Source organism: Scatophagus argus, chromosome 24 (genome assembly GCF_020382885.2).
Source record: "Scatophagus argus isolate fScaArg1 chromosome 24, fScaArg1.pri, whole genome shotgun sequence".
Taxonomy (NCBI): Eukaryota; Metazoa; Chordata; class Actinopteri; family Scatophagidae; genus Scatophagus; species Scatophagus argus.
The window spans coordinates 2,410,404-2,437,562 of NC_058516.1; the positions used below are offsets into that span (position 1 = coordinate 2,410,404).

A 27,159-nucleotide genomic window follows, 5' to 3' on the forward strand; every position below is an offset into this window, starting at 1 on the left:
ACCATGTCAGTTTGTTTACTGAACATGATTTTCTCTCGCCAGGTCCTGTTTTCACCTCATACACTCACATTCACATCTGGATGCCGTCCAGACCAACCACAGCTCTCCCACTAACCCGACTCTTCGGCCAGTAAAAGGCTCCCACGAACAAGAACAACACGCCTGCCAGCAATTCTTTCATACCGGCAAAACTGTGGTTGCAAGACCATAACATAACAATTACACACACTTTTCTAATTCCTCCTTCAGAGTCAAATCCTCTGTCTCAGGCTCTAAATTTATTTGCTTTTCCTGTGAACCCAAATGTAAAATGAGATGATTAACATTGGAGGAACATGAAAAGAACCTCTTCTGGACAATTTCACCTATTTGGGTCTCTGAGGATAAATAAACAAAAAGACCAGCTTTATTTTTATGAGTTAATCGGATGGTTCATTGATTAATAGGACAATATATCACTGAACATGAATACTTTACTTTTCACTTTGGTCCACAAGAAAAACAAATTCAGAGCCTGAGACTGAGACTTCAAGTCTGATGGAGAAACATGTGAAATGGGTTTGGTGTGTGTGTGTGTGTGTGTGTGTGTGTGTGTGTGTGTGAGCACTGACTGGATGAGTCACCTGTTCAGTGGGTGATCTGTGGTTGAACTGGAACTCTTCCTTTACATTTCAGTCACATGGCTTTCAACTGAGGAAAAATCTTCTACACTTTTTATTTATTTAATATGTCTGACTGTTCTTACCACCAAGGCTGACCATTGAAATCCCACTTTGAGTCAGTGATCAGCTGTTCTGCAGAGGATAGATGCTGGCATGAGAACTTTGCCTCTGAAAGTGAAATCATCATGCTGATCCAGATGTCAGCTCGTGGGTTCATGCACTGCTTCCATCTCCTCCCTTTCTTATTGTATGGAGGAACATACAACAACATTTCATATCCCTGGAGGCATCTGCAAATAAGGGATTGACCTCATGTATTGTGTTTCACAGGATTACTGAAGTGCCATGTCTGCAGTTTCCTGCCACTGAGAAATCCAACGCCTGTTTTACCATGTGAAAAAAAATAAAGACAGACAAGTGACACAGACAGATGTACAGACGGAGGCAGAAGAAGGAAATGCGTGTCAGATGTCCATGGGAAAGTGGACCATGAGGGACTCTAACAGAAAGAAGAACAGAGACAAACTCAGTCCCAAAAGCCTGCGCGAACATGAGATGCCAGTTAAAACAGGCTGAAGTGTCACTGTGTGACTAATGGACTCCGACAGACGTTTAGGAGTGTGAAGTGGTAAGAAAAACACTTTCCCCCGAGGGCTAAGAGGGGGCATAAAGAAATGTTCCTCTTAAAATCTGCCTTTGCGCAAGAGCATCAGCGTTCCACTCTCAAATGGCACAAACTCAGCGACAGAGTTACAGAAGCATCATGCAAAGGGACAAAACTCCATCCAAACAGCAACAAAACAAAGAAAATGATGGTTTCTTACAGTGGATGGCCCTTCATGTGGCTCAAAGGAAAAGCAGCACTGCCAAACTGACATTTTATCCCCAGATTGGCAGCACTGACTTTCACTGCTCACACATGATGTGCACCATTTATTTAAATCTGCACACAAGTATTGAACGGCAACAGATAACGTTGAAAGAGCAGAGCGCAAATCAACTTACAAAACAAGAACAGAAACATTCAGCTTATTCATTGCTTATCATCAACAAGAAAAACAAAATTATTTTTAAAGAAACTAAATTTAGCTTCACTCTCGAGCCCAACCTAAAATGTCTTTACCAAATCAAAACCAGCCTGCCTATAATTACACAAAAGCATGTCTCTTAGTTTACAAAAAGTTAAGGAACATTACACCATTATCAAAGTATGCCTCAGCCAGAGCTTACTTTTCCTCCATCTGAAAGCTGCAGTCCTTATTTGGAAAAGTAAGCGCTAAAATAAAAGGCTACTCTAATCATAATGAAACACTGTCAGGAATCTGAGATATCTCAGACAGTCTGCTTCTCTACCTGAAAACTGCAAAAAACACGTGTATACCTCTGAGTCCTGAGGGGCTGACACCCAACACCTCCATTCACACAATAATAAGTGACCCCCACAGCCAGTTAAACCAGTGGGTTCAACCATTAACCCTCCCAGCTGTAAGTTCTACCCTCTTGGGACCGAACCAACTGGGCTTCTGAAAAGCCGAGCGGCATCGCTTGACGCCAAACACCTGTGACATCCACAGCCTCCCTCTGCTTCACAGTCAGACCTTAATCTGTGTTTGAATAAACTGAGAGCAAATGAAAGTTGACTGATGGGGGATCAGTGAGAGATTCTTTTGAATTCAGATAACATCAGCTGGATTTTTCTTTTGCTCCAGTTACACTTTTCTGAGAGCATCTGTTGGCTGCAGTTCAGATTAAATGTTGCTGCTGCGTGGAGAATGTGGGAGGTGTGAAGAAATGTGCTCAGCAGCTCCGGGATTGTATGCATATGTTATTTTTTTGATTTGTTTTTCCAAACATTAAACTAACAAAACTACTTTACTGTGTCTTCAGGCAAGTTTGCAAGTCCCAGCTTCTCTCTCAGGCTTGCTGCATCCTCGTTTTTGGTTTTTATGCTAAGCTAAGCTAACTGGCGCATCTTTTCTTTCAAGTTTTTGTTTTCTCTCATACACTTCCATGTTTGCTGCTGTTGTTATGGTTGCAAGGGCCACATCACACTCACCACTGACTGAAAAAAAAACTCAGACAGACAGACAGGACTGGTTCATGCTATGTAATTACAAAATGACCCAATATGCAGCTAGACACAATTAAAATGTTTCTGAAGAGTTTTGTGCACTGACTGTGAAGCCCTCTCTTGAAAGAGTGGGTAATTCCCCACTCACATAAAAGTCTTTCTCAGACTTTGCCTCATTCTCTGTCTCTGCTCATCTCCTAATGGTTGGCCGAGCACTCGATTACCACCCATCAAGTGTTACTGGTTTGAGAGGGTGGGCGACTGGCCGTGCCCTCTGACCTCTGGCACAGACTCCGAGCCGCCCTGTCTCATCCCAGTCACAAGGCTCTCTTGTTACTTGCCCCGACGCCGTTGCCCTTTCTCCCAAACCGAGCACACAATCGTCACACTCTTTCTTCGGTGGGGACCATTTTCCCACCCACAGCCGCTATCATAAATGCCATCCACAGCCCATCCTCCCCACCACAGATGGCCCAATTGTTTCCATCACTGTGACCTTGGGAGCTAAAACACCACTCGCCTCTAAATGCCTACAAAACTCCACGCCAGCTGATCAGAAATATGATGACAATGAGATAAACCGGGACAGAAAGGCCTGGCCGGCATGCAAGGGTAGGATGTGACGGGAGAAATGGAGTGACTGTTGCTCCACCACCTGTGTGAAATCACCTACTCTTGTTGCAATAACCACAGAGTCTGCTTAAAGATAATTAGCCTACAAACCCCTAAACATCTCTCCCTCTTTCTTCTCCTTTTTCTGCTGGCGAATGAATGAAGTGGCGGGTGCAGGTGTTTGGAAAGTCAGACCCAATAAAAGCAGCCTGACGACATTTCATGTCCTGTGCTGCACGTGCAGCAGCATAATGGAAGAAGTGTGCAGGTTGATTGAACACACTTGTGTGTTTAACAGCCTTCACAATTTGGTTTACATCTGAGTTTAAGGGTCATCCAAACAAGAATGCTACATGTGTCTGCCACTTAAACCTGAAACACTTGCATTAAATACTCCTGTGGGAACGTATGAGGAAGATGTAGCAAAGCTCATGCTGTTAACCCCTAAGGGAAGAGTTGATACAGCAACAAGCCTCTGCTGATGAAGACCAGCAACTGCACAATTTATAAAGCCACTAAAAGGCTACACATGTGCCTGTGGAGGATTTTCTTGCTTTAGAGCTGTGTTTATCAAACATATTTCCAAAGCTTCTTAAATATAAACAGACTTGACTCAACATAGAAAGTGATTTTGAGTGTGTTTATGTGTTTGATGCAAACAGAAAGGACATGAGTGCACATACTCATCTATCAAGTGAAAATTTTTGTTTGGTATTTTGTCTCATTTTAGTGAAAACCAATAACCCTCGTTCCAACAAAAGCTGTAACCAAGAAAAGAACTTCAAAGAACCTGTAATGTTTCCGTTGCTGACCTTTGCTGAATTATCACACAAAAACAGCGCTTTTTGCAGATACAGTTGTGCACTGCGCAGATGACAGGACAATCACATGAAGGTGCCATGCAGCCTGGGACAGTGGCCTGAACTCTGCAGGTGCGTCATGCGATCGTGCTGTACAACCTCCTCTGAACGTGTGCAACGGACAGGAAGCGACACAACAACAGTAGCAACAACGAGTGCAATGACCACACTGCTGCATGTTTTGACCCATTAATTGCAAACTGCGTATACTTTGCATTACTGACAACCACTTTCCACCGCATTTGCAGATGTCAATGTGTTATGGAAATTCTACTTGCAGAGACTTGAAACACACCTGAGTTAGAGTCACAGTTAAACACACTAACTCCAAGCTCCAACGCAACACAAATATAATTTTGACATGGATGACTTAAAGGGCAATACGAAAGAAGTTTTAAAGCCTTAAAGCTGTGTCAGTCTGAAGCCTACAAGTTTAAAAATAAGGGGTGTGAAGCAGGCTCCAGGCTACATTAGCTGTGACTGGTACAACACACCCAAATCTCTATGGGTTGCATTGTGGGTAACGTATGCATTGGGCTTTAACAAGAAAAATGAATGTTTAGACTGTACATCTCTAGTTGTGCAATGCAAAAATCAATGGAGTACTCTTCACTCAAGTCTCAGCAGGTTGATTTTCTTCCAGTTGTGAAATGAATGTGTCAAAGGTTGCCAGGTAGGAGTGAAAAATGCAATTCAAACATCTAAAACATGACAACATGGTTTGAAAAACGGTCAGCTGTAAAGCAAAGTGCTGGCAATTGCATTAAAAATGGCTTAAACATGCGAAATCAGTCAGCAGATGAGCAAAGACATCCAAAACAGCAATAAGGTGCAAACAAACACACACAGACTGATGCACAGACAGAAACTGACGTGACATCAGATTCAAAATGTATCACCAGACAGGATACATTTTAACCCGACGGGGTTACCTTTCCAGTTACTAACTGACACGCACGCAGGGCGCCCGGGCCCCTGCGTTCTTTCAGGCAGGAGGTGACACTCCACCGGGAGACGCCCGTTTTCCAGAGGTGCCCAGCAGCTGTCCTGCAGCACCCGGCAGAAGCTGCGACAGGGCAGGTGCAGCGGCATGGCGGCGTGGGAAGGGCACCTGGGTGCCAGAAGGAGGCAGAGAAACCACTCTGCACTGTGGTGACACCCCTCCCTCGTGAGCCACGCCCACTCCTGCAGGACGGCCTCCACCTCCTCCACAGAGGTGTGGTTGAAAAAGTTGGGCAGCGTGAAAAATCTCGGCCGTTTGCCAGAGCAAATGGACCAATTAGAAGGCACGGGGAGACAAGGTGGGTCAGAGCCACTGATGCGACTTTCAGGGGTGGTTGGTGTGGAATTCAAAACACCCTCAACAGTCCCATTGATCTCCAAAACATCAATCCATCCATCAATAAGCCCAGTTAAATTGCTAGCCGTGACTTCATCATCTTTTAAGACTATCACTGATTCTACATCTGACTCAAGATCGGACCTGGACCCTGAACCTGATCCAGACTCATCCCCTACTGAGATCCCAGACCCCTCCTCCACCCTCTCCCCTATCAACCTGCTTGCATTACCAGTCATGTTAAGGTTAGCACTCTCCACCTTCTCCGTCAGGTCTCCATTAATAGTCCTGGCAGTTGGGGTTGCATCCCACGCCTCGACAAACTTATGGATTCCTGTGGCCAAGTTGATGATTTCTTCCCCAACCCCAGACAAGTCGTCATCCTCCTCCTTCTCTTCCTTCTTCTTTGTGCCATTGGCTGTCGTGGTGGCACCTGTGGCTCCTGATGGTGGCGTGGTAGCACCTGTGGAGCCTGAGGGTGCGGTGGCACCTGTGGTTCCTGATGGCGTGCTGGCACCTGTGGAGCCTGAGGGTGCCGTGGCATCTGTGGTTCCTGATGGCACGTTGGCACCTGTGGAGTCTGATGGCGTGCTGGCACCTGTGGAGCCTGATGACGTGGTGGCACCTGTTGTTACTGTCTCCGCTGGGGTCTCTGTGGTCGGTTTTGGATTCGAGAACCACAACCAGGCCTCCAAGTTCCCAGCGCAGACAACCAGGAGAAGCAACGACGTCTGGATCCTCAACATGCTGATGGCTCCTGCAACAGTCCTCCGAGCGTCTGAGCCTGCAGCGGCACTCCACACAGAGTCTCACTGTTTCCCCAAGTGCCACCTGTTAGCCAGACGGTCAACAGTTAAATCCAAGCTGTTCAGGGGCCACTGAGCATCCACTGAATGAAAACAGAGGCATAAAAACTGTGCTTGCACTCAGAGACCCTCCCTCTAGAGCTCCCAGTGCATGGCTGCTGCAACCTCCCTCATAAAAAAGCACTTGCATGGACAGGAGGAGACCCCAGTGCGGAGGCAGGCTTGCTGCACTGATGATGGAAGTCATTGGTTACTCAGAGTTGCCCCAACACACGCAAAAACTCCTCCCCTGTGTGAGTTGACAAGTGGGTCCCTGAAGACCTTTTCTTCAGCATGAAGAAAAAGCAGGCAAGCATTTGTGTTACCACAACGACACACCCGTGTCAGCACAGAAATAACATCAGTAAAATATGTTTTTAAATATAAATATAGGCCATAATAAACAGGTTTAGTTCACATTGTGCTCAGTGTTTAAATTCCAAAAAGGGCAAAAATCTCAAGTTCAGAAGAGCAAAATGCTGCACTGCAACCAGCTGCAACAAGACGCAGGAATAATTTTAATGCTTAAGTTTTTCTTTAGGAATACATAATTAAGACTTTACATAAATCTTGTGAAAATCTGTACAGATTTACATCTTTAGGTCACTAAAATTTAATTGAGTGCATGTGGCACAGGGGTTATAAGGACAGTGTGGAATAATGGAAGCAGCTGGTGACAGGTTAAGATGATGAAGTGAGAATATCAGGCTCGAGCTGACACACTGGAAGGAAAATGATTTTACTTGCTGTTTGAAACAACAACAGAAAGGAAAAGAAGGAAAATCTGTGGTGTTCAGTTACACAATACTGATCCTGTGGTTTATCACTTTACACAAAGAGTGCTGTAAGTGATATTGTGTGCAGTGTGCTTTGTGATACATATATATCCATATATCTATATCTCTATATATATATTGATAAATAGCAGCAGCAGCATGAGAGATGACTGATAGGCAGCAGCTGAGAGGCAGCCGGGGAGGGCGTATCTGAATGAATCGATGTCTTAAGCTCCACTCCCGCGGGGCTGACTCCATTGCCTCATCGAAGAAAATCCTTGGAAAATGTACCACTTCCAGGTTCTCACAGATGGGCGATAAGAGGAGGGAGGAATCCCCCCACCAACATACTCCTCTTCTCCCAGGACGCCTCCTCCTCCTCCACACGGCCCTGTGTGCCCCCATCATCCAGTCGCCCGCCTCATCTGCCAAGCTCGGACATCCAGCTGTTCCACATTCCAGCGCTCGGACCTCCCACGCCCACGCTGCATGATATTTGGAGATCTCGAATCTGCCACATCTTGATAATTTGTGCATTCATACAACACAAATGCTCGGCTTATGTTCTAAATGCATGCTGGCGAACACTGAAGAGCACTGCGGGAAAATAAAAACTGTTCTTCACTTTGCGAGACAGATCGGAAGCTTTGTGTTAAAGCCAGACAAAGTGCTTTGGCTCTGAGGTCCACGAAGACAAACTTATCGTAGGTTATCAGCAAAGCCTCTTAACGGAAGAAAGAAGTGAAATCTTGACTTCTTAAGATGGATGATTTACACTTAACTTTCCTTACCACAGAGATAAACTGATTAGCTTTCTTTTGCCTGGAACAGATTAGCAAAGGAAAAGTAAATAATCTTCCAATCTGCCCCATCAAATTGCTCCTGTTTGCAGCCCTCAGAATCAGTCAGAATAAGAGCACAAGCATTCCTAATGAATGCAAAATAATGTGAGTGATGACGGTTTAATGCAAAGGCAAAATGTGAAAGCAGATTTCCATGCACAAACAACGCACGAAATTGAAAACTGCACACCCGAGAGCGAATAAAACCCACTAATCATAAAACAAAAGCTCATTTCCCTCAGTCTTGCAGCAATTACCAAAAGCAATTACAGAAACTAGACTTCCTGTTTAGGCTTACTGAGAATTTTTTCTTTCCCTCTCCACAGCAGAAGAACAAAAAGCATCATCAGGAACTGGTTGCTTATGAAAAATGTCGACTTATTATTCTTGTTGCTCGAGGGACAACACTGACTTTCCCAAACATCTGGATTTTGGTAAGACTGGTCAAAGCGTGCACGTCTTCATGTGCAGCACACTGGTCAATATATCACCATTAATGCCCTGCAGACTCTCCCACATACGTGCTAACGGCGACTCCTCCCTTCTGTGTTTCCTACACTTTTCATCACCATCAGCTGACAGCTGCTCTGACCTGCACAGGGTAAGTAAACACACCGCAGCATTATGCCTCAGCGAGTTGGTGGATGTCAGCTCTTGAAGGCACCTGGTGCTTTTCCATGCACAGCATTAAGCGCACTCACACATACATGTGCATGCAGTTATATACATCACATTCCAGTATTACAGCTGCACACTGAAGATCCAGTGGGAAGCTTAAACCCATCGGTTTGTCATATTTACTGCAGTTTTTTTTTTTCCTGCCAACTTGTCTCAGTTAGTGAGTCCTTCGGTTTCCCAGAATGCCTTTCAGCAACCCCCACAAAATACACATAGTCTGGTCATGCTGATTTTACTTTGGAAGGAAGCCTAAAGGATATGACATGAAAGTGGTATCAATCACAATCTGCAAACGTTTATGCTTGGATTGGCTGGAATTTTTGCCTCAAATATTACTTAAACAATTAAAGATCAAAAAATCCCCTTAGAGCTCAACTGTAAGTTGTAAACTCTTCTAGAAAATTTTATTTACTCTAATATTTCATTAATTTTATTCTCCTTGTGTTGTGTACAGATCATGTGTGTGAAATCAATGCCCTTAATTAATAACCTTACATTTCACCTTTGTGTCAGGTTTCTTCCTCCCAAATTTCACGCTCCTCTTCAGTGTATATGTCACGATAAAATATGTTTTGGGTCCCATGAGACAAAGCGGCCTTGGCTTTCAGAAAACAGACGGACTGCCTCCTCCCAGCTGGGTCCAGCAGCAGAACATGTGTGTCTGACATGTTTAAAGAACATACATGTGAGCGTGTGAACTGCGGGGGATCCCTCTGGGAAACAAGTGCAGTGAGACAGAAACACACCAATTAAACAGAGAGATGATGAAGCGGCGGGGCCTGAGGAACCCCCTCCGCCTTCTCCCACTATCCTGGATCTTCAGCTTCACCTTCATTTGTGTAATAGAAAATAGAAGAATAGAAAAGTGAGCGTGGGTGAGAGGAAGTGAAACAAGGTGTTGATTAACGCCTCGAAAAGTATGTTACTCTTTAAGTTGGTGGTCTGTGCAGTTACAGTCTGTGGGCTGCAGTTGTGAAGATGGAAACACAACCAATCACTGTCTGATTAAAGCCTGGTGACTAGCATGAACTCCATACCCCCACCTCCTCCTCCTCCTCCTCCTCCTCGTGGACACACAATCCCAAATATGGACATTTGTAATCAATCAAAACACACTAATCCCAACACAAGCACAAAACTCTTTTCAGCTGAATGCAGAGTGAGGTCAAACAGTCATTTCACACACACACACACACACACACACACACACACACACACTCCTGAGAGTGTTGTCCTGACGTTTGGAAGATTTAGACCCTCCTCCTCCTTCCATCTTTCCCCCCCCATTGCTCTTTCACACAAATATACTACAAGACGCTCACAATACAACAAAGTACTTTATACTTCTGCTTCACTGGATCTCACAGGCAGGTACTGGACTTTCCACCACTGCATTTGACTAACAGTTTCAGTTACGTTTCACATGATAGTTTCTCATCCCCTTTCTGTCTATCACTTGTTATCTCTTCAAAATTCAATTCACGGTCTCTCTGTGCTGCTGTATTTCTGGTCTGGGACTGTTGGACCATCTCAGAGATGTGAAACAATCACTCATGGGTGAAACGCTGGGACGTCCACATACTTATGGCCATGTAATGCATCATTTCCTGTCCTTCATGAACCAGCAGATGGCAGCAGACATTTTTGTAGACAAACTGTTAATTTTTAACAGCGCACAGGAGGGTGTTTATTCTCAATGTTTGCTAAAAAAATACTAATAACACGTTCATTTTCCTTATATTAAGTAACATCTTTATTTCTTCTACCAGAGGAAAGGGAAGAAAAAGTGCAAACCATGGTCTCCAATGCAACCTGTTGGCTGCAGTCTGGAATACTACAGGGATAAAAAATAATCTGTGCTTCAAATCTACTCCAACATTTATGTGTGTGGTTCACATCTCGCAGGATCACAAACAGAGAAATCTTTCCATCGTGGTCGTAAATCACAGACTCTCCTCACTGATTCCTGAATGCGCCTGCTCTGATTTCTACTTATCAAATAACTCAAAAGGAAAAAAAAGATGGCCGTGGGGCATCTTGGCACAAGCTCGGCAGCGATCAGCAGCCCTGACACTCCTCCCTCCTCCCTCCTCACACCCTGCAGTATGTCGAAGTGGATTTTTGGCTCAGACAAAAGCAGAGCATTTGCAGACAAAAGAGTGTGAGACGGTTTGGTTATCGAACCTCAATGCACGATTCATTAGCTTGCAGACGAGACAGTCGACGCCCAGTCGACGTTGTAGAAAACAGACCATATGTGAGGTGAGGTGAGCTGAGCGGTGGCTCCTTTTGAATGTGTGAAAGCCAAATTAAACGAGAGGAAGGGCGAGGAGATAAACGCTCCTCTGACGAAGTGACTGACAGCAGAAAATTAAAAGCAATTGTGGGATTCTGAAGAGATCAGAGGTAATTTTAGTCCTGAAATCTAACCGGATCCTCAGTCCTCAGTCGATCCCACCTGCCGGGTACATTTTTGCAGCATGAGGCTGTAGAGACATGACACTCAAGTCAAGTGCAAAGGCCTCATAACTTGAGGCCTCACTTTAAATTCCTGCAGCCCAGATATTGTACCCAAGGGCAAGTACTGTTCATAACACCAGTGAGTCATGAAACGGCAATCTGTCTCAGCCAGAAGCACAAAGAAAGACTCACACACAGCAGCTACTCTATCATCTAACATGAGAATTAACAGCTCAACAGGTCAGTTGTTACAGTTGTGTCCTCATCAAGAAATGAAATTGAAAACAGCCAAGTAATCGGCTTTGACTTTGAAAATCTGTTTTTGTTTGCAGGTCCTCTCGGTAAACTCCACTTGACTTATGTTTCCACGATCGACTTGCTGCACCTGCAGGGGTAAGCAGACATCCCTCCACCTCGAAAGCTCTCTTGATACTTTTGCAGTCACTTTCACGAGATGGGATAACCTGTCCCGTATGCACAAGATGAAGTGAATCTCATATCTCGAAGAGTGGCAACAACAGCTGACGCTTCACACATGTGAACTGAACGAGCAGAAAGTCCTCGCAGTAAAACAAAACACCTGCTGCTGCATCTGTCGACACGACACGCAGCACATGACATCTGACGTGAACTTGAAAATGGCTGATGCTTGACCTCCCACGTTCCTCCGTGTCATCCGCTTAATGAAAAGAACGACGCGCATCATTTCACACCCTGGAGGAATTCACTGGACCAGTTGCTGAATATTGTGTAGTAGAGTGTAAAATTGCGAGTAACCCTCTCATCACCTCCCCTCATATCCCTGACATGACCTGAACCTGTAACCATAAACCACCTCCAGACACGAGTGGAATTCGTTATTCATTCATCTGTGCACATCAGTGAAACTCTGACCAACAACAACACGGCGAGGTCCAGCCTGTGAGCTTCTTCTTTGGTGGTGTCACTTCTTGGCTGATTAACAGCGCTTTCCTGGCCTCCTGGCAGTTAGCCCACCCCTCAGGATGATATGACCATCGAGTCCGTTTGGCCTCCGCGGTGGAAATGATTCAAAGCACTTCCTCCTTGTGTCACCCACAAGATTCATGTTGTTGCAAAAGTGGAAAGGACGACAATGGACGATTGACGAGAGTCGCCTCTGGATCGAGCTGAGCGCAGTTCAGCCTGGAATCCTGCAGCTTCACAGCCTGTAAACTTTTTGATGCTGGCTGGAAGTTAGTGAGATAGTAAATAAAGCCATTTAATGTCTCGTCTGTTGGGAACAAAAAGCTTCTGTTTGTGCGGGCACAGAGATATCACGGCTTTTACATGTGCATTCAAGTGGAAGGAGGATACTTAAGGCCTTTTGTACCAGAGTTTAACCCCTATTTTTAACAACCAGTTCAGCAGCCTGCACAAACCTGCGCATCACACAGAAGCTGGTAAAGAAAGTTACATGTTTTTATCAACAGCTGCTTTATTTTGTCTCTTAGACTAAACGTAACCAGAATTTATCGATCTTTTCTCAGAAAAGTGAATAAACACTCCACGCAACTGAAACATTTAACTGTTACATTTTAATTGATTGATTTGATTTGTTGTTGTCGTGCTCTCTGTTGAAGACGGCTTTTGTCTTCCTAAAAAATACTCTCAACACTGCACAAGTAAGAGGTTGTTCTCACATTTTGCAAAAGCAGAAATTTGTCAGGATTAAATATAAGAACATATGATACAGATATGAAGCCAAACGGCTAAGAACTACAGTGTAGTTTACTTCTTTGAGTCATTATAATCAGGAATAAGCCAACAATCTTGCAGGTTTACTGCTGCTTTCAGGGATTTCAGCCACCTCAGCTTCACTGCTGTGGTCATCAGACTCATCCAGAGTACAGAAGTCACAAATCCACCGCCTACATTTCAAAACAAAGCTAAAATTAACCCTTATCTTTCCGCACGACTTGTGGGTAACCAGCTGATTGGATCTTAAAGAGCCGAGCAGGTGCGAGAAGCAAATCACGACCAGCATCATCACCATTTTTCACCGCCTTGAAGCCACCAGGCCCTGCAGCTGAGAAAACAAAGCATTCCCCAGTAACAGAGATCACCCTGCGACTGGCCCGATCAGATAGGTGGCATGGAAGGATGGAAGATGGAAAGCAAAACATCCTCTCACCCCTCATGAGATCAGACCGACACCTCTGCACTTCCGCTGTCAGCAGGTAGAAAACACCAGCTGCCTTTTAAGGGGCTTTTAAGTCCTCTATAGGGACGGCATCATTATTTACATACTGCTGTAAAGGGCTTTGATGTCTCATTTGTTACTGTCTACAGGTCTAATCAGTCTGAAGGGGCTCGGCTCCTCAGTTTGAGACACACACAGGATAAAGGCTGTAATTACAGATTAAACCGCGGTGGGGAAAAGTCCTCGAGGCTAAAACAGAGAACAGAGCTTGCTTTAAGGAGCTCGTGGGAGGCAGACTGTTGCTGTTTATTCAACCTTAATGTACATAATCTCTGCTGGATTCAGTTCTTGCTGGTGGGATCAGATTTGAGCAGGGTTCACTTTACCAAAACCAGCGTCAGCCACGTCACGCAGTATCAGCAATCAGTTCATCCCTGAATTAAGTCCATCTGTGTCACAGGATAAAATTACTTTGTTTTATCGTATTTGCGTATGAAATGGAAAACCAGAAAGCAGTCGTTCAGTGAATAAAGATGACCCCGGTGCATTAACAACAGGGCCGGGACAAAGCAAACCACCACCCACTTCCTGTCCAGTAAGGAGCTCTTTGATGCTGCAGTGGTGACCAGCGTCCAGTCCCCATTCATTTCACCACCCGTCCTGCTCTAGACTTGCAATTTACAAGCTTTAATCTTCAGAGCGACGCACCAGGAGTCAGAATCCTGCCTGGTTCAGGTCACATTAGAGGACTGAGGTCACCATCTCCACATATTCGGCATCTTGTGTACAAATACTTTTCTTTTTTTTTTTACTTCTTCAAAAGCAGGAGGTTAAGTGAAGTGAGGCATAGCTGATTACATGTTTATCAGTCAGACCCAAACACTGAGTCTTCATCGAGACTCGACCACAGCGTTCACGATTAACCATAATTACTGGTTCAGCAGAGAAGAAACCGCAGCGGGATGTCTCCAGTAATCATAAGCTGCTTTGTTTTTACTAAAATAAATGTTTGTTTTGCTACTGTCTACCACTAATTGAGCAAATAAAACATGATTTAAAGTTGATCCAGCTTATGAACATTTTGGCACCAGTTCTCGACAGCCTGTCAGGGAAAAAAACATCCCTGCAGTATAGAAAATAAGGTGATTATTTTAATCAGTGTGTCAAAAAGGATATAAATGAGAAAAGCAGCTTTTTTATTTTTTATTTTTTGCATGTTAATTGATTTTGCAAAAGGATCAAATTTCTGTCAATGCACTAAATGACTTATCTACAAATCATTTCAGCTTTCGCTTAACAACTGCACACATGATCTTCTGTGAGAAAGGAACAAATTCCAAATCAACTAAGCGACTTTATGTAAAAGATGGCAAATAAAACCTGAACAGCAGCAGCCGCGGTGTCTTTCGCTAAGCCTGCAGCCTTAACACAAGTTTACAGAAAGAAGTGAGATTTCCACATTGAAGCTGACACGTTCAAAGTGATCTCGCATTCAACAGGCTCGAGGAATCGACAGCTGAAACTGCAAATATCAGCCAGCCAAATGCAACACAGGAATTTCTGATGAACCAGCTGAAAACTGTAAACTCCTCAGAAACAATCGGCATGACATGTTCCTCCTTTGCACAACACGCACTTATGAGAGCAGCTTTTACGAGCCCCACTTGTTTTCTGCTCTGATAAAATACAGCATCACATATCAAGGAAACGTCGCTGCTCGACCACCCAGGGACTCCACAGAGAGTTTAAAACGTGTGTAAACACAGTAAATCTGACAGGTCTGTTGAACGTACAGAAGGAAAACAAAGACGAAGTAAATTCTCATGATTTGCTCGGAGGAAAAATCCGCCCTCAGATCCTCTGACGCTGTCAGACGGTAAATTATCAGTTAATGATGCTCTGCGTTTGACAGGAATTTCCTTATTTGGTCTTTTCCACAACCTGATTTGTCCTCTTCCACTTCAGGTATTGATTTGATCCAATTCCCAGGAAACCTTTGGGAACCTGCTGCATTTTTACTCTGTTATGATTTACTTTGGTTCAATTTTCAAAATGTCAGAATGCACAGAAATACACGAAACAAGAAGAGTGGCAGAAACAGATGCATCTTTTAAGAAAAACATCACTAAAATGATTCTGAGCTGATTTTTCGTCCTCGGTGCACAAGCCTGAATTCCTGGGTGAACTTTGTTGGAGTGTGTGCATATGTCTCTACATGAATGTGTGGGCTTGCCTGAATGTCAGCTTAATCTTTGTGTGTGTGTGTGTGTGTGTGTGTGTGTGTGTGCAGACAGCAGAGGAGGGAAACCACAGCCAGGTGAAATTGGGCGATGAAGATGGACTGTGAGTCTGTTTCCCTGGGAGGGACTGAAAAGCCCTGAAGAAGGGAAAATCTGAACAAATCACAGCCCTGCACACACACACACACACACACACACACACACACACACACACTGAATGTACTGCACTGCACTAACTCTTATTAAACCTCAGAATTGAAGGCCCTCAAAATGTAATTTTTGAAATGAAATACCAGCACACACGCACAAAATCATGGATGGATCACCGAAAGGCACTCAGGGGGGTCAGGGAGCCCTGAGGACGACCACAAAGAGGCACCAAACTACCCCAAAGAGATGCGACAATGACGCCAAAGGGACACCAAGCGACCACAAACAGGCGCAAGACCACCTCACATCGCGGTGTGTCTGTCAGTCAGGTGGACCGGCTCTGTGCCCGGGGGGACCCGCGGACCCCCCACAGAACAGCCACAGCAAACTGCTGAACACCACAGCAGCTGAGCGCAAAGCCATCAGGTTATTTCTATTTCACCAAGTCCCGGTCTGAGAAGAACAGGTCAGCGCACGATCTGATGAACGCAGATGTTTAATGTCAACTTTTCAACTTTTGCAAACAAGAGCTGCTGACAGGAGAGTACGGGGGGTGGAGAATGAGCTATTCATAATTCCCAAAAGACAAGTCCAGACATTCACATCAACCACAAGCTCATTCCGCCCGGAAAACACAGCCTCACAGCTCAATGGGCACAAATTCAGAGTTTAAATTCAATATTAGAAGTGCAGGAGCTTTCTGAGACAAGATTAAAGACACTGCACACAATAATATTCTGCAGAAATATCCGCAAAACACACCACAGAACTGAAACAAGCCTTTGTTAAAGTTAAAGTTAAAAAACAAACAAGCGTTATTTACTTCTGCGCTGTGATCTGATGCGTGTGACCGCCAGCAGCAGGAGGACGCAGGTCGGCCACCTCAACAAGGACCACCTGTCGCGTCGGCTCATCCTCCAAGTGACTGTGCAGGACTTTGGCGAAGAAAAATGAAGTAAAATCCTCTCAGAGGCCGCGAGGACGAGGTGTCATCTCCGGAGGACAGAAATCCACCAGCGCGAGGACAGTTTCACCCACCTCCTGTCTACCTGTGCACGCTGCGTGCACCTTGACGCACAGCACTGTGCAAAATCGACCAGGCTGGAAGGAATCACGCAACTTCCTGCGTGGCCCTTTCAAAATAAAACCTCCATTGACGCTCCTATTCCGCAGGAAAGTCGTTCGTTTGAAATTCTGCTGGTAATTCCTGAACTTTATTGCTACAGACCTTACACAAACAACAAATTCATCACATTACATTAATTAAAACAGGCATTCCGCCACACATGAAGGAGTGAAATGAAACAACACAGAGCGAAAATCATCTTTCCACCAGTATGAAAGAGTGGCGGTTAAGAAATGCCTTTATGTTGAAGGCCTCCTTCCTGCAGGCCTCGCCCTGTTACTCACCGACATCTGTCATCAGTTTCCAGCCTTGAGGCCTCACAAATCAAATCACAATATGAAGTTTCACAAACCTTCCCCTCAGGCTCCTGAATGCTGTCACAGTCCCACAGTGACAGCTGACAGCAAATAGAAAAGGGGCCATTTTGGTAAGTCAGTTTGGTTGAGTCAATCAGCCTTGGCAGGATGTGATGGCAAAGTGTCACCCAGAGGCAGGAATCATCTGATTTGAAGGATAAAGAATCACAATGGGTTTTATGTATGTCAACATGTACAGGGAATATAACTCAGGTAAAATGCTGCATTCAAAATTCAAACTTTGTTCATCCTGACGTGAAATTCTTGTGCTTCAGTTGAAGTACAAGAAGCGTGAAAGAGTACAAATAAGAAATGTGAAACATTTATGAAGTGCAAATCCAAATGATACACACAATGTGAAAGTCAGCATCACAGACGCGGGCTGAGGTTTCTGTTCAGACACGTTGGCCTGCAGTGTGGCACCTGTCTGTGGTGCAGACTAAAAAATGCATTCCTTAAAGAGGGAAAAGCTTCTTGTGATGACAGACACTCCATAACTCCCCTGACACCCCCCCACTCCCACCAATCCACACACATCACACCTGTGACTTTCTGACCAACAAATCCACCTTTCACTTATAGGAAGCAGCACAATCTTCCTGTATGAGATCAAGCCAAAGTCCCAATAATACCAAGAATCTTCTCTGTTTGTTTTTTCATAGCTCAGTAGGTAGAAGGAAAATGAGTGTCAGTGAAGCAGGGTCTGTCAGGACATGCCCTCCCAAGCACCTGAACAGAAGAATCCCTCTGACACATCCCTCCCCGTGGTGGCCTGGATCCCCAGCTCCTCATCCCAGTCTTAATCCTGTGTGTGCACCTAAAGACAAACCGGCCGTCCTCTCGGGGCATGTGCTGATGTTCCAACACCCCCCACCTGCTCGTCGCACTCACACACACTTCACATTTCAGTTCCATCCATCTTCTCTCTGACTGTCTGCTGTCACAGCACAGGAAGATCTTGAGGGTAGCATTTATGTTGCGACCTGCAGACGAGTGCAACACGCTGTCATTTTTGTCTCAGCACACAATGAGGGAGTTTGTTTCCTCCCGCCCACCAGCGAGGAGAAGAAAACAGGGCTTTGTGTCTTCTTCCAAAAAGGGTTGTTACGTCTATGGCTGCCAGGTGAAATTGGCTGTCCCATCTGGATGGCAGGAAGCTTTCAAAAGTTCACAAACATCTTGAGCCAACATAATTAAGTCTCGCTCCAAAGACAATCAGCTGAATGTCTGGAGATGTGCAAAGCCTCCTAGGATAACGCTGCATCAGGATGTAACCAATAAATCAAGTTTATGCTCTTTTTATCTTTATAAACTATGGGGCTCCAATTAGGCTTCCACTGTTGACATGCTGAGACAAAGCAACACTGAAATAGATAAGTCAAAGATGTGTTTGCACCTTATTTTGCTTTTTGGTTTCATCTGCTGGTCAGACAAGTGCCAAGCTAATTTATTTCTTCCCAATCTTTCTGTCTGTCATTTCAGTGTCAAAATGTCCACAAAATATACGACTGGTGAAAAATGGGTCCCATATGTAGTTGGATGAAGGGTTGATGAGAATCGATCAGAATCTGACCGCCTCAGACCTGAAACACGAAAATCTGCACCAAACTTCATGATTTGTCTGGAGATGCACAGTGTTGCATAAATAAATCTATTTTGTTTTTTAAATCAAAATCTAAACGAGTTAATGATGCAGGACTCACTGAAAGCCTTCAACTGCTTTAATCATACAAATTGTACAATTCAAACATTTTTAAAATACATAAAATAGCAGGAAATAAAAAATCTCTTTATGAAGTGTTCACATGTCACAGTGAAACCTGAAACTGAGAAAAGGCTTCTGACAATCAGTGCTGTTCACAGGTTACTTGTAGGCTACTGCAGGTGTGATGCCACTTCTGTCACCACATGACACCTGCCTCTCACTCTGTGCAATGACACCGGAAACCACAGCACTTTCAAATTGCAGTGAAAGTTTTTGCACAACATGATATTTAAAATACAATACATACTGATTGTGTTTGCATAACGCAATTAAAATTGCCTTTATGCTGATTGCTTGTTCTTTCAGTCGCACTACATCCTGCTCAGAGTGACAGTCTGGGACACAGCTTTAGTGACAATAGTGTCACTAAAGCTGTGACTGTCAATAGTACTGTCATTTAAAATTTATAAGCCTATTCACAAACATATGCTGTTAAATATAAATACATTTAATGTTACCAAGTAATTAAATAAAAATATTCTATGAGGTCAATATATAAAAGCAATAGTGTGCATGAAGATGGACGAGCCACAACATCTCCAAACCTGTTTTTACAAGAGCACAAGTTTAAAAACCAAATGCCTCCATGTGTGTCTCAGAGAATAAGAAATTACAAACAATAACATACAAAAGTATTTCCTTTTTGACAGTATTTCCTACTGTTTGACTTTTGTTAACCATTTTCTCTCTTCGCCCAGTATGTCTGCAGATTTGTTTTCTGATTAATTATAGAAAACACTGTTCTATAGTGTCGTCCATCTTCCTACACGTGCAGTCTGTATGACAGTCCCAACAAGGCACAGGGGCAAAACTGCGGTGTGTGCGGACCCCTGGTGGACATATGACAAATAACAAAACAGTAGAAAATAAATAAAAAGCTTCTTTCCTTCAGAGATCCCACACTTTCCCACCGACAATCAAGTAAGAGTTGTTGACCATCCAGAATATCAATATGTTTGTACTCTTTGGTTAACAGTATTTCTATAAAATACAACAACAACAACAACAAAATTCCTCTTCCTTTTGCAGTGTTAATATGCAGAAAGAGTCACTACCGGTGTTGCAGCTACCTGCAACTCAATTCCTGTCTGCAAAAGGAAGTTCAGCACCAGAGTTTGGATTTGGAAACATTTTGTTCGAGCGGATGAAGGCTGTGATCAAATGCTGATGCTTGGTATTGATGTAACATTCATATACATGAAAGGTTTCCCTTTTCTTGGTTTCGCCTCAAATCTAAGAATTCATAACTAAGTCAGGACAATTTACCAACAGAACCGTAAGACAAGAGCTGCAGTTCATGTGACTTGTGCCAAACTTCTGCTACTTTATAAATATCAAAATATAAAAATATCAGTGCACTCAGCTGCAGCGAGCAGTCAGAAGTCACATTTGTCTTTTGATACAGTCATGAAATGAAAGGTCTCTGTAGAAATAACTTTGAAATGCATAGTCTCCCCAGCAATAAATCATCAAAGCAGCTAATTCTTCAACTGTTCATGACCTCCTCACATGTTTACAGTACATTCTGCATAAGAACAAACAGGCCCTTTGGTAAATGAGGGCAAAAATTAACTGCTTAGTGCCTAAAATTTGCTGCAAATCCTCCATTACTTTACAATGTAACCTTGCAGCAGCAGCAGTAGTACGGTAATTTGGCAAAGTCCTGGACCCACCTGCCTGTATGTAACACTGCTTCAAGCAGTAGCTCACAGAAGTTACTTACAGACATGAAACCCCTTCAAAATGAAAGAATCTGACATTTGGCTTCAAGATGACTTCAAAACAGAGCTGAGAGCACCACAGTTTTGGTCCACTTCTGGCAGATCTCCTGCTGGCTGCTGATCCACAGGCAGGTCCTCGCCGAGTGTTTCTTGGCTGCTGGGCATCGCTGCTGAGCTCTCTGTCAAATGATCAAAGATTTGTCACATCCAATCGTGGTGGTGCAGGCCTCCTGTCCACTGACCTCAGAGGAAATGTCCTCAGCTCAAATATTCTTTCTCACCGAACCACTGAGTCATCCACTAACTAACTGTACAACTGAGAGTTTTATCTGACTGTGTGTTCTTCGTTCATCATGTCTATTTTTTGAGGAAGAAGCCTTCACTTCTGCTTTTTGGAGAAAAAACATATAGATAGAAACTACAATGATGTCAAAACATGCAGCCAAGGTGTCCTGTCAGTCACGAAGGTTTTATATTTCTGTGCGATGCAGAACATCTGGTTACTTTCCAAAAGAGAAGAGAAAAATATATATATTTGTTCCTCAAATACCACTGATCTTATCTTGAAAAACATACACAGTTAACCTCAAAGGGGATTTTTTCTCATCTTCCTCAAATGACAAATTTCCGTCTGAACAGTCAACTCAGCCTTTGAGCGAGTCCAATTTGGTCTTACGAAACAAAGTATGAACCAACACTGAGAGGATGAGAAAAAGCTTCTTCCCCCAGGCCATCCGTCTGCTCATCAGTGAGCGTTAATCTGGACAATCCTACTCCCACCTGCACTACATGTAAATACTCTACATGTAAATACTGCACATTTTTTATTTTTATAAGGTTTCTATTTTAAAATATTTAATTTTACTCACTCTATTTTCCTTACCTATTTTTTGGTAGCAGGGACAAATAGAATTTCACTGCACATTGTACTGTGTATGACTGTGTGTGTGACAAATAAACCTATCGTGTATCTGGCATGGAGTTCCCAGAGAGAAGATCAACAGAAAACAAAATGAAACTGTTCAAACGTTACCTGAACGTTCTAAATCGGCTTCATTCGTGGGATCTGGAGACGCAGCACACGTCAGATTCTCACTGGACATTTCACCGTCCCCTGGAGGGTCCACTGGAGGGTTCACTGGAGGGTCCACTGTAGGCTCCACTGGAGAGTCTGGACGGTCCACTGGAGAGTCTGGATGGTCCACTGGAGAGTCTGGACGGTCCACTGGAGGGTCCACTGGCTTTTCTGTCAGGTGGCATGAGGAAAAGCATATTCACCTCCCACACGGTTCATGGCTGTGGTGGTTTTCAGGTTGGTACAGTAAAGTTTTACTCACCAGCCTCTTTGCTGTCATCTGAGGACGCAGGACACGTCGGGTCCTGAGCGAGTGGTCCAGGGGCCTCTGAAGCCACTGAGGAAAGGAAGGGAATCATCAATGCATCTGCCACACTGTGCATGTTCATGTTCATTTACGCTGCTCGAGAGCAGCCCCTCTCGTTTCACAATCTGAGGCCCGTGTAAACCGTCGTCATTTATGAGCGTGTTCACGCGCACGTGTTGAACTTCCACGCGCACGTGTTCACGCATTGCGTTTCGCATGGAGCTCCTGAAAGCTCAGGCGTGAGGCACAAGTGTGACGCAAGAGGCAATTACCGCATGTTGTAACGTTGCGAATCAGGATGCTTGCAAATCCTTTACTGAAGTACAGTAAAAGTACCAATACCACAAAATAAATTTACTCCATTACAAGTAAAAGTATAGCATAAGTAAAAGTATTATCAGTAAAGTAATTGGTGGTATAGAAGTGCAAAGGAGCATAAAATACAGCACAAGTAACTCTAAACTAAACTCTAAACAGGCTCCACTTTTCACCTGCTGGATGTGATAACTTTACTCACCAGCGATGCCGTTGGCATGCGGGGACTCAAGTTGCACGGAGGTCAGGGTTGATGGTTGAATCTCTGCCAGGCGATAAAAAAACTGTCTTGACACATCAGTGTCTCACAACATGCAGGTTCAAAGGTTCCCCTGAGTCCTGCTGTGGCGGATTTGACTGTCATTCTGACTGGGCAAATTAGCGTTTTACTCACCGTGTTGGTTGTTAGCATCGTGGGACACAACGACTGGCACCTCCGGGTGTTCTGGAAGCATCTGAGACATCTCTGTACGACAATAAAACACATGTCACGACCACAGCCCACCTAAAGAAAGTCCTCCGTTTAACCACAACACCCAAACCACTTGTTTATCAGAATCTGGAAATCTGCATGTCAGGGTGAAAGCAGCTGAACAAAAGACCATTTTTCATTCAAAATGATGGCCAGTGTTTCAGAAAAACCTTTTTAACATTTTATTAAGTAGACTTGGCACCAGTTGAGGTTTCTGTGGATGCATGCATTAAAAAAACACTGCTTTGGATATGAAATAGTTTATTATGTTAGATGCAAGTGTGTTTTGCATGGAAGTAAAAGAAAACATAATGTGCGATTTTTGTATTGCACACAGACTAGAATGGAGATGAGTAACTTATTAAAGGCATTTTAGTGAGCGTTGTGTCTTACCTTGTGATGTCCCATCTTGTGGTGTCCATTTATGACGATCTGTGTTAAAAAGAAAAACAAATGTGGACGACTGTAACTCATTCAAATCCAGCATTCATCATCACGTTATGCTGCGTATGTAATTCTGGTCTTCACTGACACATACAGACTGTGATTATTCTACAGTTAGTCATCATGATGTCACACACCCAGTGTCAAAACGGTATCAGATCAGATATCAGTTGTCTGACTTCCTGTTTGCCTGCTGTTGCCTGGGAAGGGTGTCAGTGCTGAAGACGAATCCTGCTTTAACTCTGTGACGGTGTTCCCACAGCCGCTGGAACACAGCTGAAGGCATGCCTGATCTCGACCTTTGAAATACTTTCATTCCTCTGACTCAAGCTACTTCATGAATTTGTTTCTTGGAGACCTCCCTCAAACCTTGCTTTGGACTTGCATTGGGGCCATTAACGGACAGGAGACAGGGACAGGTGACATGAGACAGAGAGAGGAGAGAGGAGACAGAAGACAGCTGGCATCAAACTGCAGACGTTGCAGCTAACTGGCCATCCCTGAAACATCCTTTAATGAAGGGCTGAACGATTAATTCCATCTGCATTAAGAAAAAACGCGATTTTCAACCTCAGAAGCTGCGATTACACTCAAGTTGGCACGTTACAACGACTGCATGTTAATCTGTTTAACAGCAGCCTCAGGTTTGACAGAAGCTGCAGAAACTTCAGTGTGGAAGAGGAGCAGTGCGTCAGGTGTGTGGGACTATTTTGGCTTTAAAAAAGTAGACGCTGCGCAGCGTCAGCTGCAAAACCCGCCTTGGTAAGGTGCTACGTCACGGGGCAACACCACTCACCTGCTCCAGCACCACAAAACAATGTACGATAGCTGCACGGCTAAGATGCCGAGCACCAGTGCATGAAGTATGACAAATACCACCCGACAGGGATCACTTCCTGAAATGTTTGGAGGTGTAACTCCATATGAGCGAACTTCAAAACCGCACATGGAAATTACTCAAAATGTAACAGAGTGCATCGTGAAAGATCTGAAGCCCCTCAGTACAGTGACCGAGCCTGGGTTCACTGCTCTAATAAATACACTGGACCAGCGGTACAGCATGCCGTCCCGTACATATTTTAGCCACGTCACCATACCTGAGCTACACAGAAAATGCAAACAGAGTTTTTCACCGCTACAACAGACGTGTGAAGCCGTACAGCGGAGCCCCATCAGTCTTATGGTGCATTTTACTACTGAGGACCTTGAACTCAAAGCTATGAAATAATTACTACATGCTTACAAGGCTAGAAGTTCAACAAATCAGTCAATATTCTGCTACTGCGATTGCAGTTGTTAAATAAAAATGTCACTCACATCAATTCATGCGTCACCTAATTTCATTGTAACATGTAGGCCTGGCCGACAGAAAAGAACACTTATGTTTAATCTATCTAAATATTGTTTTGATCATACTGCAGTGATTTATTGCTTGTCGTTTTTGAATAACACGGAACAGAAAGAGGTTTCAAAAAAATAACTGCATGTTAAATCGCAATGGCAATATTGGGAAAAAAAAATCGCAATTAGATAATTTTCCAAAATCGTTCAGCTCTACTTTAATGCAGGCTCACCAAAAAGCAAGGTAATCTGTTTTAATAAAACACCAATAAATATTTAATGTGGAAAAATAAATGTTTTGTGTCTCTTACCCTTTCTGAATTTGATGAAACCGAAGATAGCAGAGCCACATAGCAACAGAATTAGACCCACTGATGGTATGATGAGAAACAGCCTCTCCCGGATGCCTGCAAAACAAATTATTGAATAAATCAATAAATAAAGCAGCAAATAAGGAACTGATGATTTGCTCTGAATTGCCTCCAAATTGCTGGCCACATACATGAATTCAACTCATTCCAACATGTCTGTTGGTGCAACGACTTACTGGTGATGAAGGGGTTTGGGACCAGATCGCTGCTTTGGGAGCTGACTGGGTTCTTCAGCACACACTGGAACTGCGGCTCCTTCTCTTCCTAGACAGACAGTATGAGCAACAAGTGCATTACAGTCCAAAGTGTGCTCAACGCAGGAGAAAACAAAGAGGTGAATTTCACTGACAGATGCATGCCGATGTGTTCTTGGAGTGAACAACATCTCTCCAGCTCACACCTGTGTTATTGTGAGCACGCTGGTTGAAGACAAGGTCTTGCCATTAGCCTTCCATTCATAGGTGATGGGTCCATCGTCTTTGGTGCTGCCTTCGCAGGTGAAAGTGCAGTTGGTGTTCTCAGGGTTACACTGCCCGGAGACACTGGGTTTCGAGACAGGAGCTGAGGGACAAAGGAACAAACAAGGCGACACTCCGTTTGACTGCAGGCGGCGAAACAAATGGTCCCTCTGTGAGCCAAACCTCTTACAAAATTCCTCCACTTACAGATGACCACAAGCTCAGTGGTGCCGATGCCATGGCCGTTGATCTCCACCGTGTAGTTGCCGCTGTCGGTTTGATTCAGTCCTGTGATTGTCAGCTCTCCAGTGGAAGTATTCAACATACCGCGAACTAAAAGCATGCACAGACAGGATTTAATTTGGTCGTGGATACCTTCACTTTAACCTGAATGTTCCATTAAACTCCAGTCCCAACAACACCTTAAATTCATCATGTAATCTCTTAACATCTACGTGATTTGTTGAAGATATAATATGACACATTTTTGCATCCAAACATTTCATAATGAGAGTCAGGGCTAAAGGTGTTTGTGAAAACCTCTAAATCAGACCAGTGAATCCTGCACATCCCTTTGCTGCCCTGCAGTTGATCCTCCAGTGCAGAACGTCTGAACGCACCTTTAAAGTCGTGGTAAGGGACGGTCTCTTCTCCGTGCCACTCCATGGCGAAATTGGCACCATGTTTCCAGGTTATGCTGGTGATGCTGCCCCCCTCATGGCCTGGTTCGAGGACCACCGTGTCTCCGACTGCCTTGTAGACTCGACTGTCTGCAAAATCATGCAAATAGCTCATGTTTAACTCTTTGAAAGCACACTGTGTTTGTGAGCACATGTTATGTTCCTCTTCTGGGTTATTAGTATCTGCGTTCATGTCCTGATGTGGTTCTAAATGTAAAGCAGCAAAAACCCTAAGAATCCGTATCAAAGCATGCTTGTAGGATCAGAAGTAAAGTTTTACGGTAATATGGAAGGATAATTATAATGTTAAGATAAGATAGGATGGACTTTATCGAAATTCCCTTGTCATGGCAGCTCACAGGAACAGAACAGAGGGCAGAAAGAAAAGTAGGAAAGTAGAAAAGCGCGTCTCCCGTTTGTCAATGTGACGTCATGATTCGTCTGGGTGCGGCAACGAGTTCATTTAAGGTCACACGTGCACATAGACTACATTTTTACATTGGCCTGTAAGGTTTAAATTTCACAACTTACTCAAGATGGAATCTCACGCTTACCGGAATTGGCCTCAGTCCAAAACATAAAGACGACGGGGAGAAGAGTGATCAGCAGCCGCATTTTCAATGAAGAAACAGTCAAAAACAACCCGAAAAGCCACAGTGACTCTACTCAGTGTTCTTTTTAGAAAGTAAATGGCTAATAACTAAATACGATATACTGTAAAAACCCGCACGTAAGAAACAACCTCTCTCAACGAGAGATTCGCCAGAAATGGAAAAAACCAGGAAGCGGGAGCATCCAAGGGCAGCATGCGCAAAAGAAACCACTTAACTTATTGGATAAAAAAAAATCACGTGTTTCATTATCCAACCAGAGTTTGAGATACAGATCACAAAAAAATACCTCAGAGCTGTGTCGTACTTTCTTAAGGATTCGACCTCCATTTGTGGGATGGATCCAGAGAAACTTGGTTGAACTTCCTCCGATGTATTTCCGCTTCTGAAACCAAACAGTTTAGGACTGGAGCTGACTTAA

At 44.0% G+C, this 27,159-nt stretch overlaps 2 protein-coding genes across 7 annotated transcripts in view; both read right to left on the bottom strand.

Annotated features, from left to right (window-relative positions):
* The window catches only part of LOC124055554 (collagen alpha-1(XVIII) chain-like), a 32,759-nt gene extending 15,946 nt beyond the window's left edge, over window positions 1-16,813 (bottom strand). For 2 of the 4 annotated variants that reach the window (XM_046382447.1, XM_046382445.1), the window contains exon 1: window positions 5,777-6,511. In XM_046382447.1, coding sequence (XP_046238403.1) covers window positions 5,777-6,290 — 514 coding nt within the window. In that variant the 5' untranslated portion in view covers window positions 6,291-6,511. Of the gene's footprint in view, window positions 1-5,776; window positions 6,512-16,519 lie in introns of those variants that run through there. The other 2 variants (XM_046382449.1, XM_046382448.1) reach the window with 2 other exon arrangements.
* Window positions 16,814-18,885: 2,072 nt separating this feature from the next.
* Window positions 18,886-26,911, bottom strand: LOC124055641. 3 transcript variants are annotated; one of them, XM_046382636.1, is made up of 13 exons: window positions 26,682-26,910; window positions 26,068-26,217; window positions 25,655-25,780; window positions 25,390-25,550; window positions 25,166-25,253; window positions 24,930-25,025; window positions 23,227-23,265; window positions 22,756-22,827; window positions 22,564-22,626; window positions 22,002-22,076; window positions 21,905-21,910; window positions 21,698-21,817; window positions 18,886-20,843 (listed from the first exon to the last, which is right to left on the bottom strand). In XM_046382636.1, the coding sequence occupies exons 1-13, from the start codon at window positions 26,740-26,742 to the stop codon at window positions 20,710-20,712; spliced, it is 1,191 nt and encodes a 396-aa protein (XP_046238592.1). In that variant the 5' UTR covers window positions 26,743-26,910; the 3' UTR covers window positions 18,886-20,709. The 3 variants fall into 3 exon arrangements, with proteins under 3 accessions (XP_046238592.1, XP_046238593.1, XP_046238591.1); XM_046382637.1 differs by having other exon boundaries at window positions 21,698-21,910; window positions 26,659-26,911; XM_046382635.1 differs by having other exon boundaries at window positions 21,698-21,910.
* Between the last annotated feature and the right edge of the window lie 248 nt (window positions 26,912-27,159).

What these genes read in the sequence shown, in the direction of transcription:
- LOC124055641 (XM_046382635.1), bottom strand. Translation starts at nt 26,742, where the DNA reads ATGCGGCTGCTGATCACTCTTCTCCCCGTCGTCTTTATGTTTTGGACT. An exon ending in CACTGAGCTTGTGGTCATCT is followed by an intron (nt 25,551 to 25,654) that starts GTAAGTGGAGGA and finishes TTTGTCCCTCAG; the next exon opens with CTCCTGTCTCGAAACCCAGT. An exon ending in TTTCATCAAATTCAGAAAGG is followed by an intron (nt 23,266 to 24,929) that starts GTAAGAGACACA and finishes TTTTTAACACAG; the next exon opens with ATCGTCATAAATGGACACCA.